Source organism: Pelodiscus sinensis, chromosome 2 (genome assembly GCF_052426305.1).
Source record: "Pelodiscus sinensis isolate ZL-2025 chromosome 2, ASM5242630v1, whole genome shotgun sequence".
Taxonomy (NCBI): Eukaryota; Metazoa; Chordata; order Testudines; family Trionychidae; genus Pelodiscus; species Pelodiscus sinensis.
In genome coordinates this window covers 66,528,582-66,541,017 of record NC_143053.1, presented here as the reverse complement: position 1 = coordinate 66,541,017, position 12,436 = coordinate 66,528,582, and the positions used below count along the sequence as shown (strand labels likewise).

Below are 12,436 nucleotides of genomic sequence, written 5' to 3'. Positions count from 1 at the left end.
CATGGTTTCCTCATGGTTAGGGCCCCACTCCCATTTAGCATGTTTTCTAAGCAAATTGTACAATGGTTGAGCTATGACCGCAAAGCCAAGTACATGTTTCCTCCAAAACCCCAAAATTCCTAGCAATTGTCTCAACTGCGTTTTATCCTCAGGGGATGGTGCTTGGCTAAGCTGCTGTACTGTCTCATTCGGGACCATCCTCCTGCCTCCCATCCAGACAGTGCCTAGGAATTTTACCTCATGAGAGGGGCCTTGGCATTTGTCCGGTGGTAAATCTAAACCGAGACTTTCTAATGTTGTTCTTACTTGATTCATGGCCTTTTGGACCTCATCGGAGGAATCTCCTCCTATTAAGATGTCATCTATGTACTGCAAGATTTGGACACTAGATGGCAGGGTCAGGCCATCTAGGACCCTTGCCAGTGCCCCATGGCAGATTGTTGGAGAATGTTTATAGCCTTGTGGCATACGAGTGAAAGTATATTGAACCCCTTTCCAGGTAAAAGCAAATTTTTCCCGATCTGCAGGTTGGAGGGGAACCATGAAAAACATATCCTTTACATCTAGTACAGCCAACCACTGCTTGTTCCAAGTCTGTATACTGCTTACAATGTCGACCATGCTAGGAACTGCAGCTGTTAAAGGTCCTGTGCTGCTATTTAGTTTTCGATAGTCTATAGTGAGTCTCCATTTCCCATTTGGCTTCTTTACTGGCCATACTGGTGAGTTATATGGGGAGTAAGTGCGAACTAAGATTCCCCGTTTTTCCAAGTCTTTGATTAGTTCAGAGACCGGAGTTATAGCTTCGGCTGGGATACTGTACTGTTTCATTGTGGTTACAGTGGAAGGTGGGAGAGTGGGGGCTTGAGTCAGCAAACTAATCTTGTAGCGAGGGGTGTCTGTATCACCCAGGACAGTCACGTGTGACTTAAAGCCAGCTCCAAAAGCCCATCTTTCTCCATTAATCACTCCCTCCCTTCCTCTTAAGATATCCATGCCAAGTATGTTGGCGTTTCCAAGGACTATTTCATGCTTTCGGGGCTGTCTGTGGGGTTTTAAGGGAATGTCCAATTTTACTTTGGCCAGGGGATAAGTTGTAACCGTGCCATTTACTCCGGTAACTAGTATTTGCTTTCGGCCAGAAGGTGGCAGGCCATGAAAATCTTCCTGTCTAATCATGGATATTTGAGCTCCAGTATCTACCAGAAAAGATACTGTGTGTTTATCATTTACAATTATTTAGATCCGGGGGTCATTGCTGGGATTTTCCTCCCCTTTGAGCTCGTTTATGTGGAGGGGAGGCTGACCCCCACTATTTAGTTTCCCTGGTCGTAGCTAACCGGGGAAGGTGGCAGCTCATGCAGTTGCTGTCGCAGTGTCGTATAAGGGGTGTCTGTAGCAGGAGGGGCACTAGGAGTTATGTTTGCCCCCTCTGAATCAGCTTTCTTAAAAGTGGCCAGGAGCTTTAATCTTCCAGTTGGTAGTCTGTGAATTACATCTCTGGGGTAGCCTAAGGCTAAGCACTGCTTCCAGAGTCTAGTTCGGAGCTCCTTTTCTTCCGGAGTTACCTCACGCCTGGGCTTGAAACCCTCTAGTTTACCTTTGGGGTTTCCTTTTAGCTCCCGCACCTTGGCTTTAGCGCGCCGCCTTCCCCAAACTCCCGGAAGTACTGTATCATCATTGTCAGTAACCCTTGATAGGTGGTGTCCGGTTCATCTCGGACGGTGTCTCGGAGACTTAGGGACATAGCCTTATGGGCACTGAGTGCTCCCTTCAGAAGTGGTCTGAGTTCATCTAGTTGGCCCTTTTGTTCCCAGGGGTTCCCTACCTCCCTCTTGGGGTTGGATTTGATCCGATTCAACAGACTGATAGTGGCTGCTATTTGCAGGGCCTGCTTAACTTCATCTACGTTCGCCCACAGTGTAGTGGTAGGCTCACGGTCTGCCCGAAAGATTCCTGAAGCCCACCTACAGGCTAAGACCAAGAGAGTTTTTGAGCCTTGGTTATCTGGGTGGCTGAGAAACACTCCAGCCCAGATTAAGCCTACTGCACTCTGAGGAGGATAAATGCGTGTGTCCGGCTCCGCTGTTTCATATATGGACTAGCCAACCTATGATTCCTTCCTCAGGTCTCTTAGTGAATTCTGCCTGTATTTCCCGTAATTCTGCGGGCTTGTAGGATCATGTGGTCCTTTCTGTTCGGCTCCCTTTCTTCCTCTGACTGTCTGATTTACACCCATCAGAGGTGCCAGAGGCGAAAGTTTCCTCCCCCTCACTGCCTGAGCTTCCTCCATCCTCACCTGATATTTTAAAGGTGACAACTGGTCTCATTTGAACTGGGGCTGCTTTCCTTTCATTAGGCGAATAGGAAGCTGATTCTCCGTCAGAGGAATCCCAGATGTCTCCGTCCCAATCATCTGGATCTAATCACAGAGCAGTTTCTACTTTGGCTCTATTAATGATTCGTGGCTTGGCTTCCAATTTCTCTCTACGTGCAAGCCCTTCCTTTTCTAACATTGGGAGGAGCCGCCCCTGTAGGTGCTCCATGTCTTTACTTAGTGTCCGCACCCGGGTATCTAAGTTCTGACATTGTTTCTGCAGTTCCTCCTTCTCCTTTCTAACCCTTATCAGCTCAGTTTCTAAGTTCCAGTAGCTAGGGCAGGCTGCCTGCCAGGCACCCTGTAACAGCCAGATGCAAGCGCCTTTCCCTTTTTCCTTTTTGATCTTACAAGCGGCTCGCCAGCTATGAAATTGTTCCCAGATCTTCTGGGATTTCCCCCAATCTTTCTCTAACATCTCTTTGTCCCATTTAGGGTTACCCCATCCCTCTTAGGCAAACTCTTTCTCTATACCACTAAAATCCATGTCTATCATGACAGGCTTCATGTTGCTGTATGTGATCCAGTAGCACAATCCTGCCGACTACGCCAATTCTGTCAGCCGACGGTCAGGGCAGCGAGTGGTGTGTGTGTGTGTGTGTGTGTGTGTGTGTGTGTGTGTGTGTGTGTGTTATACACCCGAGACTTCAACTGCTGAGACCTGGGTCCCTTGCAGCGGGCAACCTGGAGGAGGTTGATGGGTGCCCCAATTCTGCCAACTGATGGTCAGGGCAGTGAGTGGTGTGTGTGTGTGCTATACACCCGAGACTTCAACTGCTGAGACTGGGGTCCTTTGCAGCGGGCAACCTGGAGGAGGTTGACGGGCGCCCCAATAAGTTAACAGGGAGAGCTTATTACACCTCAGATTTTAGCTGCTAGAATCCGTGATTCCTTCGCAGCAGGCAGCCTGGGGGAGGCTGAGAGGTGCCCCAACGGACCTGTCACCTGGGAGTGACACAAATCCAAACGCCCAAGCTCTCCCTATACCTGTCCCTTATGACCGGCTGAAGTTCTTTTAAATTGTGCCTGGTTCTGTTACAGCAACTGAAGGAGTCAGGTTAAAGCTTAAACAGTTACAGGTTTATTGAGGAAGCTTATAAATCATATAGTTACAATGGTTATTGTTCTATTTCTTAACTGCTAGCAAATATATATATAGATCTTAAAAATGGTTACAAAGAAAATAAAGATAGAAAATAGAAAATAATGGTACCAAATGACAGCTTAATCTTTAAAGAGCTCTATTCTATGCATGCAGTAAAACAAAAGGACACATACGAGTACAATTTTTACCCCCTTCTGCGTCGCTCAGTCCCAGCATGTCAGGCCAGGATCGGTCCCTCAATTCCTCGGAAAGACGAAAATACGAGGTGGGCGTCCCCGTGGACCTCGGGAGGTCAAAACACCTAACCCGACCAGCAGGTAAATGGTAGATTGACACTCAAAGTGAGTGTGCTTCTGGACCCATCTTTATACCCATGGGGTCACGTATTTCTCTTTCTTATCTTTGATGACAAATGGTACTGGTCTGTCTTTTGTGACACCAGTTCTTACAAGGGAGTTGTGAACTTAATTTACACTTGTAAGAGAGAATTGAGAGGATTAAATTGGAAGTACTGGGCATTCTTTTCTCAGTGGGGGATTCCTCTCCCAGGGACGGCTGTGTGTGTTTGTATCAACATGGGTGCCAGCCGGGCACTTCTTGCAGCCTCGAGCTCAGCTTATTGCCTTAATCGTTCTCTCCTCATATCCATGTTTTCAGCTTACTCAGAGTCAGAGAAACTCGCATATCCTGATCTCGCATCAAAGCAGATCAAAGCTTAATGGCTATGCTGATTTTTCTTATTGTTCCTTCTCTGCCCTGTATACAGACATCTCAGAGGGCAAGCAAGATTGATGTGACGGGGGTGGGGGGGTCTGTATGGCTACAAGAACCCTGAGGACTGTCTGTCCAGGGTGGGGGTAGGGCCCCTTTAAGCATGGAGCTCAGTTAGCCTCAGGCAGCAGCCCCACATACTAAGTCTTAAACTGATGCTCTGCCAGCACTGGTTCTAGCCAGCCTTAACTTCAGTTCAGGGTCCACGCAGTGTGGACACACTATTTTGAAACAGCAAAACGTTATTTTGAAATAGTTTTTGTGTGTAGATGTGTTATTTCGAATTAGCTTAATTCAAATTAACTATTTCAAATTAAGTTAACTCGAATTAGTGCTGTAGTGTAGATGTACCCTTGGTTTCTCCTCTCTTGGTGTTCACACCTCCACATCAGCTGCTAGAACTGGGCCACATCCTCCCTGGCTGTATTGACCTCGTTATCTCTGGATTTCCTCTTGACTGGCACTCCCTTTTTTTCTTGCCTATGTATTTATACCTGCCTCTGGAATTTCCATGACATGCGTCTGATGAATTGGGTCTTTGCTCAGGTAAGCTTATGCTCTAATAAATCTGTTAGTCTAGAAGGTGCCATAGGACTTCTTATTGTTTATATACATGCAGTTTACCTCATATAATAATTCAATTGCAATTTTTTAAAATTGCAAAGACTTTTTGTTCAAAGGAAAAAAAAGGTAAGGGAATAAACTCAACATTAATGCAAAGGTAATATTGATAAAATCATAACTTTTTAAAGCTTTTTATAAATTTATTTGTATCTTTGTTAAATGTTAAATATAGGTATAAGTGGATTATAACCAAAATGTTTCAAAAATCTGTCTCCCTGATCAGTCTGGATATGGGCTGTATTTCTTCTATCAACAATTGGAAACTGATTAAATACCCTCTTTTGTAATGAAGACTCCTTCCCTAATCAGCTCCCCAGAGTGTGCTCCTAATGTTAAATGAACTGTCAGGCCCAACAAGTAGAGATTAACAGCTCAATGTCAGGTTGGCGGTTGGTTTCTAGAGGAGTGCTCCAAAGATCGGTTCTAGGGTTGGTTTTGTTCAACATCTTTATTACAACCTCGATGAGGGGATGGATTGCACCCTCAACAAGTTTGCAGATGACACTAAACTAGGGAGAGAGGTAGATATGTTGGAGGACAGGGATAGGGTCCAGACTGACCTAGACAGATTAGAGGATTGGGCCAAAAGAAATCTGATGAGGTTCAACAAGGACAAATGTAGAGTCCTGCACTTGTGATGGAACAATCCCAAGCATTGTTACAGGCTTGGGACTGAATGGCTAAGTAGAAGTTCAGCAGAAAAGGACCTGGGGATTCCAGTGGATGAGAAGCTGTATATGAGTCAATAGTGTGCCCTTGTAGCCAAGAAGGCAAATGGAATATTAGGTTGCATTAGGAGGAGCATTGCCATCCAAGAGATCTAGAGAAGTGATTATTCCCCTTTATTTGGCTCTGGTGAGGCCACATCTTGAGTATTGCCTCCAGTTTTGGGGCCACCACTATAGAAAGGATGTGGATGCATTGGAGAGGGTCCAGTGAAGGGCAACCAAAATGATTAGGGGGCTGGAGCACATGACATATGAGGAGAGGCTGAGGGATTTGGGCTTATTTAGTCTGCAGAAGAGAAGAGCGAGGGGGGATTTGATAGCGGCCTTCAACTTCCTGAAGGGAGGTTCCAAAGAGGATGGAGAGAGGCTGTTCTCAGTAGCGACAGATGGCAGAACAAGGAGCAATGGTCTCAAGTTACAGTGGGGAAGGTCTGGATTGGATATTAGGAAAAACTATTTCACTAGGAGGGTGGTGAAATACTGGAATGAGTTACATAGGGAGGTGGTGGAATCTCCATACGTAGAGATTTTTAAGCCTCGGCTTGACAAAGCCCTGGCTGGATTGATTTAGTTGGGATTGGTCCTGCTTTTGGCAGGGGGCTGGACTTGATGACCTCCTGAGGTCTCTTCCAGCCCTATGATTCTACAAACTCTTATGTCAGAATAATGACAGCTATTATGTTGTTTAAGAATCTTCAATCAACTGTTCTCAGTTGATTGAACCTCTTAATCCCCCTTTCTATTAGTATTTGGATTCAAGTTGCCAGACTTAAGAGGGAGGGAGAGAAAGAGATATTTTCAGACTACTATGCTTGAATGTTTCATAGGTATAGTTTGCAGTCTCTTGTACTTTTAGGAAAACTACAGATTTTCTTCCCACAAGTTAAAGTGACAGTTTTCAATATTTAACAACATATATATTTAAATATACTAATCATCTTTCTGATGTTTATCAAATCGTTCCAAGAGAGCTCTTAGTATACTTCCTGGTAGTTTTTGGTGTCTGTCTCTTAGCGTTTCAATGGCAGTCTTTGTCTGTTGAAAGAAAGAGGAAGAAACCTTTTATATTTCAAAAATGAACACTTCAGCAATGGTTCTCTTCTTGTTTTCACAAGGATGCTAAAGATATACCCAAAACTCTGTGGAAAATGTTGGGAGAGGGGATGTCAGCCGACAGTCAGGGCAGTGAGTGGTGTGTGTGTATGTGTTATACACCCAAGACTTCAACTGCTGAGACCGGGGTCCCTTGCAGCGGGCAACCTGGAGGAGGTTGACGGGCGCCCCAATAAGTTTACAGGGAGAGCTTATTACGTCTCAGATTTTAGCTGCTAGAATGCAAGATTCCTTCGCAGCGGGCAGCCTTAGGGAAAGACTGAGAGACGCCCCAATGGATCTGTCACCTGGGAGTGACACAAATCCAAACGCCCAAGCTCTCCCTATTCCTGTCCCTTATGACTGGCTGAAGTTCTTTTAAATTGTGCTTGGTTCTGTTACAGCAACTGAAGGAGTCAGGTTAAAGCTTAAACAGTTACTATTTTATTGTTACAGGGTAAACTTAGCTGTTAAATGCTACTGTTGTGTTACAGATAACACAGCCACTACAAAGGACAGGAAAGAAATTACACTAATAAGGTCACTTACAGGTACCATGAAACTCTTTTGGTTCTCTGAGCTCTTATTAAATGCATGCAAAATAGACATCTAGCAGGTATACATTCTCACCCCTGCGTTCCAGACTTGGCGTGGCCAGCGTCTTTCTCTCAATCCCTCGGGAGGAAGTAGGGCAAGGTTGGGTGTCCCACGGACCTCGGGAGACAATCATTACCTGCCAGCAGGTATAGATGATTGGAGCTCAAATGGGGTGGGCTACTAAAGCCCTCTTTATACCTCTTGGGTCATGTAGGCTTCTTCCTGGTCTTAAGTGGCCAATTAGGAAAAATGGCTTTGAATGCCAAGTTTCCCATGAAGGGTGCAAAGCATAATTCACACCTGGGAAAATGAAGACAATGGGCACCTTTGGTATGTGATGGGCGAAGATTCCTCTCTGGGACAGTGCAGGCGTGTCAATTACTGGTACTAGCCATCAGGGTGATGGGAGGCCCTGGGTCATCAGCTAGCCCATTTACTGTCTGGTTTCTATTTATGGTAGAGTCATTGCCAGGCAGCACACCTGCGTTCCCAGGGCATCAAAGGCTGACTGCCTTTCCCTTGCTCTCGGGGGAGGGGAGGAACAAGATGGGGTTCGTGTCTGGCTACAGGGGAGGGCAGGAAGAATAAATCCTTCCCAAGATATCATGAAGCCCATGCTGAGCAATAGTCTCATTCCAAGGTAACAGTATATTTTCCCCTGTGATAACCAAGCATACGAAACAGCTAGAACTAGATATGCAGTAGTGACATAGAAATGTTAGCCCACCAGCACCCCATCTTGAAAACCTCTTGGCACATGAATAACTCAGGAGATTAGTTTTATTAACTTCAATAGGACTCCATCAGTGAGTGAAATTATTCAGTGTATTTGCAGGCTTGAGTGCTTAAACTTTGACTCGATATAATTTCAGATTTTAGTTAGAGTTGTTAACCAAGCTATCCCTGTGGAAATCCTGTTCAGATGTAAAACCTCTGCCACACAGTTTAGGAGACAGTTTTCTTCTTCACAAATAGCTACTACCAATTTTAAATGTTTACCATTCATTAAAATATGCAGCAAAGGGAGGTTTGGAATCTAAAAAGATACTTCCTTAAGCAGTTTACAAACCCGGTTTTTGGGGCATGTTAAATCTCATCCACTGTAATTTTTCTCAGACTAAAATCTGATAAATATGTAATAATTAGGGCCCAGAGGGACTTCTCTGATTATGAGCTTAATTTGTGGAAAGTGGGTCAAAGTTCATAATTGTCACAATCATCTGTTACAGAACATTATTTAAGAAAAAAAAAAGGAAAAAGGAGACAGACTGAATTAAACAGAGACAATCTGCAGATACCATCCAAGCACTGTGCTTCCAATCAGGTCTGGCAAACAAGAGGGCTACCTCTATACTGCAGGCTTCTTGCACAAGAACTTTTTGCGGAAGAGATCTTCTGCAAAAAGTTCTTGCGCAAGAGCACATCCACACTGCCATTTGCTTTTGCGCAAGAGAGCATCAACACTGCCATGGACGCTTTTGCGCAAGAAAGCTCTGATGGCCATTCACAGAATGACCATCAGAGCACCTGTGCTTTTTCTGATAGGGGTTGTCCGTCCACACATGCCTTTTTGTGCAAGAGCTCTTGCTCAAAAAGGCTTATTCCTCATAGAAAGAATAACTCTTGCACAAAAAGCCCTATCTTCTGACAATCTACTGTACTTTTTCTTGTGCAAAAACATGCTTGTAGTGTGGAAGCTCCGCGAGTTTTTACACAAAAAAGCTGGTTTTGCGCAAAAACTCTGCAGTGTAGACATAGCCAAGGAGTGTGGAACTGGAACTCAATGGACCAAAATTAGTACTTCAGAAATCAGTCGTAACTGGGGGGACAAAATAAAGAAGGATGGGCTGTTCTGCCCATCACCCCCTTTTGGTGTCCTTCTAAAGAGAGACTTTGTGAGGGAAAAGAAAAAAGCCATTAGCACTGCTACAGATGCTGCTGGGGGATTTTCATTGTGACACCTGGACCATGGCACATCAGTGGGAATGCCTAACCAACACCATTGCCCCAGCAAAGACCCCAACTCGAGGTCCAGCCATTTTTTTTATTTTTCCTCTCGCTCTCTCTTTCTTCTTTCTGCCTAATGGGACCAAATCCACCAAACGGCATCAATATGAGACAGCCCATCCAATTTAGCCATATTTCCCCTGACTTTTATTATCCTGTCTCTTCTCCTCTTTTGTCTATTTTGTCAAAAGCAGGAAAATGACTATGATTCTAAACTCAATCTGCACAGCAAAACTAACTCTTCCCCATCAAGAAAGGCTGTTTGTCAGAGCAAGACACTCTAACCCATTTCTTCTATTGCTGAAAAAGGGACGTTGATTAGTTTGGATTTTTTTCCCCCCACGGTCACTTAATTCCAATGCTTTTTGCCTTGTTTTGAGTCTTTTCCTTTCATGCATCTCAGTAAATAGATTTCCAGCCTTTTCCATGAGTTTTCTAGTGTGTTTGGCTCATAATAGTTATCATTTGCAGAGGTTTAACTAGGGATTTTTTTCCAATATAGTTTTCATTAGAAATAGACATTTTCATTCTTCTTTACAGAACTTAGATAACATCACTGAAAGACAAAACTAATATTGCAGCCTTATGTAATATCCTGAACTATATCTCTTTTTCCCTCCAAACAGTCCCTGAGATTACCCAAAATTGTTATTTTTCTGATCCTATTATAAATCAACCAATGGCTAGATTTTTTTCTTAGATAAATAGGGTCTGTATTTGAAGAGTTTCACTTTAGCATGCAGCCTGGTAAAACATCAGTAGTCAGTTCCTATAGCAAAGAAAAGGATGTGGAGACTATAGACACTTTTCTATTGCAAAGCAAACAACATGCCACTGAAAAGTGTCTTTGAAAAAAACAAAACGGTAAGGTTGCCAGGTATCTGGTTTTGAACCAGGCAGTCCAGTATCTGAGCTTTCTGTTTGGGAAACAAATTGAGAAAATATAAATGTCTGGTGTTTTCTAAATAAGATGTATTGTAGACTGTGATGTAATGTCAAGTGTGTCCAGTATTTTTGTTGAAACCATCTGGCATCTCTACAAAACAGTGAGGTAATCGCTCCAAATCAGTAGAGGGGAAAAACAAATAGCTGCCTTGACTATACAGTGAACCTTTTAAGATATTCCTCTGCTTCTGCCCAAAAGTAATTACAAATATTAAGAGCCTTCAAGAACTTAAGTGTTCAAAGTGATATTTATTAAATAACACTGTCAGCTACTAATCATCAACTTAAATTCCCAGGAGTACCATTTCTCCCAGATTAATTTACCTCATATTACAAACTGCATGAAGTTTCACTAACATCCACTCCTGCAAACTCCCAGATTTACAGTCATGATGTGTCCCTTTCTGAGGCATACTCATTACTGAAAGATTTTGCAGGTCAGTGGTCAGTGGTCTACAACCTTTTTAACCACAAGATCACTTTTTCAATTTAAGTGCAATGTAAGATCTACCTCAAACCCAAATACTTTTGTCCTGCTTCCTTCTCACCCTTTCTCTGAGACCCTGCCCTTGCTCCATCCCTTCTCTGCTCACTCCATCCCCTTTCCTCCCCGAACCTCATTCACCACTCCTGAAAGCAGTTGGCATGTACAGAAATGGCTCTGTGGCACCATGTGCTACCCCTCAACAGGCACTGAGCCCACAGCTTCTACTGGCCCTGGTTTCCAGTTATTGATCAATGGGAGCTGCAGGAGAGGTGTCTGCAGGCAAGGACAGCACATGGAGACCCCCCTACTCTGCCTTTCTCAGGGGCTGCAGGGACATGCCAGCCACTTCCAGGAGCAGCAATTACCACAGAGATAATTACTCCAACCATGACAGGCTAGGCTCCCTCTATCCCTTCTCTCTGTGTGAGGATAGGGTACAGAAGTGGGGGGAACAGGGACACCCTGACATCAGTGCCATCCCTCTTCTCCCTCCCACACCCTGCATAGCAAGCAGGAGGCTCCCAGGGAGGCAGCTCCAAGGCAGAGGGCAGGAGCAGCATGACAGTGGGTGGAGGGACAACTGAAGTGCCAGCACTTGATAGATTCCAGGCCAAACCAGTCAGGATCACGTCAGAGGCTCCAAGATCTACCGGAAGATCCTGATCTACTGGTGGTGACCACTGCCCTTAGCTAAAACTTTACACTGGCGTCCAAAAGGAGACCACTGAAATCCTGCTGCCTCATTTCAGTGCAGTAACATCCCTTTGCCAAATACAGGATGGGAACATGGAAATCTCATAACGTCTAGGGGCTGCTTTGCCATTTTGCCTAAGTCTTCTATCTTTTCCCCTTGATCCTTTGAATAGAAGGTACAGTTTCCTTTTTGTACCTTCTCTTTGGCCTCAGCATCTACCTTAGATCACAGAAAAAGGTTTGATTTGTTCTTTGAAATTGTGTGTTTCCTTCAGATCCCTGGTTTTTCCCATTTTACTCTCAGGATACCCTTCCTCTCTAAGGTGGTGGTGAGGGCCAAGGGGGAAGAGGAGACAGGATTAGGGATGTAAGCGACTACTCCACTATCTGATAAGCAAACTCGACTAGTCACTTTCCCTCCACATACAGACCTTGCTGCCGCTATCAGAGAGAGGCAGCAAGCGGGGGGGAACAGAAGCCGGTGCTGGGGAGAATTGGTAAAGCTGGTTCCCCACAGCACTGTCTCTGGGGCGGGGGGGGGGGGGGAGAGACAGAGGCACTGTGGGGAATTGGCATGAAGTCTTCTTTTTATTTTAGAATCTGCTTTGTGCTGTTCCTCAGCATCTTTGGTGTCCCAAATGTCATGGTACTTTCCTATTGAAAACCACCCACTCCCTTGGGGAAGAGGGGCCTGTATATTCTTAAGAGGAATTTTTAAAATTACCTTCTTCTGTAAATTGTGAACCTGATATGACAGACTAATCTAATAAGGATGTGGGGAGGTTGCCACAATCTCTGTTTATACACTGAATATAAAACTGCTTTATTTCAGCAAGAGGATCCACCTTTACTGTCTCTGAGGCTACCTCTACACTATAGGGTTTTTGCGCAAAAACCCGTGGAGCACCCACACCTCAAGCATGTTTTTGCGCAAGTAAATTTACAGTAATTCAAATGAACAAAGGGGTATTTGTGGTGTAGGTATTCCTCTTTCTACAAGGAATAACTCC

General features: G+C 44.5%; 1 protein-coding gene across 2 annotated transcripts in view; it reads right to left on the bottom strand.

Moving 5' to 3' along the window:
- Positions 1 to 5,044: 5,044 nt before the first annotated feature.
- The window catches only part of LOC102445823 (DGAT1/2-independent enzyme synthesizing storage lipids), a 38,897-nt gene continuing 31,505 nt past the window's right edge, over positions 5,045 to 12,436 (bottom strand). Inside the window, exons 7-8 of one of the 2 annotated variants that reach the window (XM_075920691.2) lie at positions 7,328 to 7,430; positions 5,045 to 6,640 (exon numbers count right to left, since the gene is read on the bottom strand). In XM_075920691.2, the coding sequence (XP_075776806.2) occupies positions 6,624 to 6,640; positions 7,328 to 7,430 (120 nt within the window). In that variant the 3' untranslated portion in view covers positions 5,045 to 6,623. The remainder of the gene's footprint in view (positions 6,641 to 7,327; positions 7,431 to 12,436) is intronic. The other variant, XM_075920688.2, reaches the window with a different exon arrangement.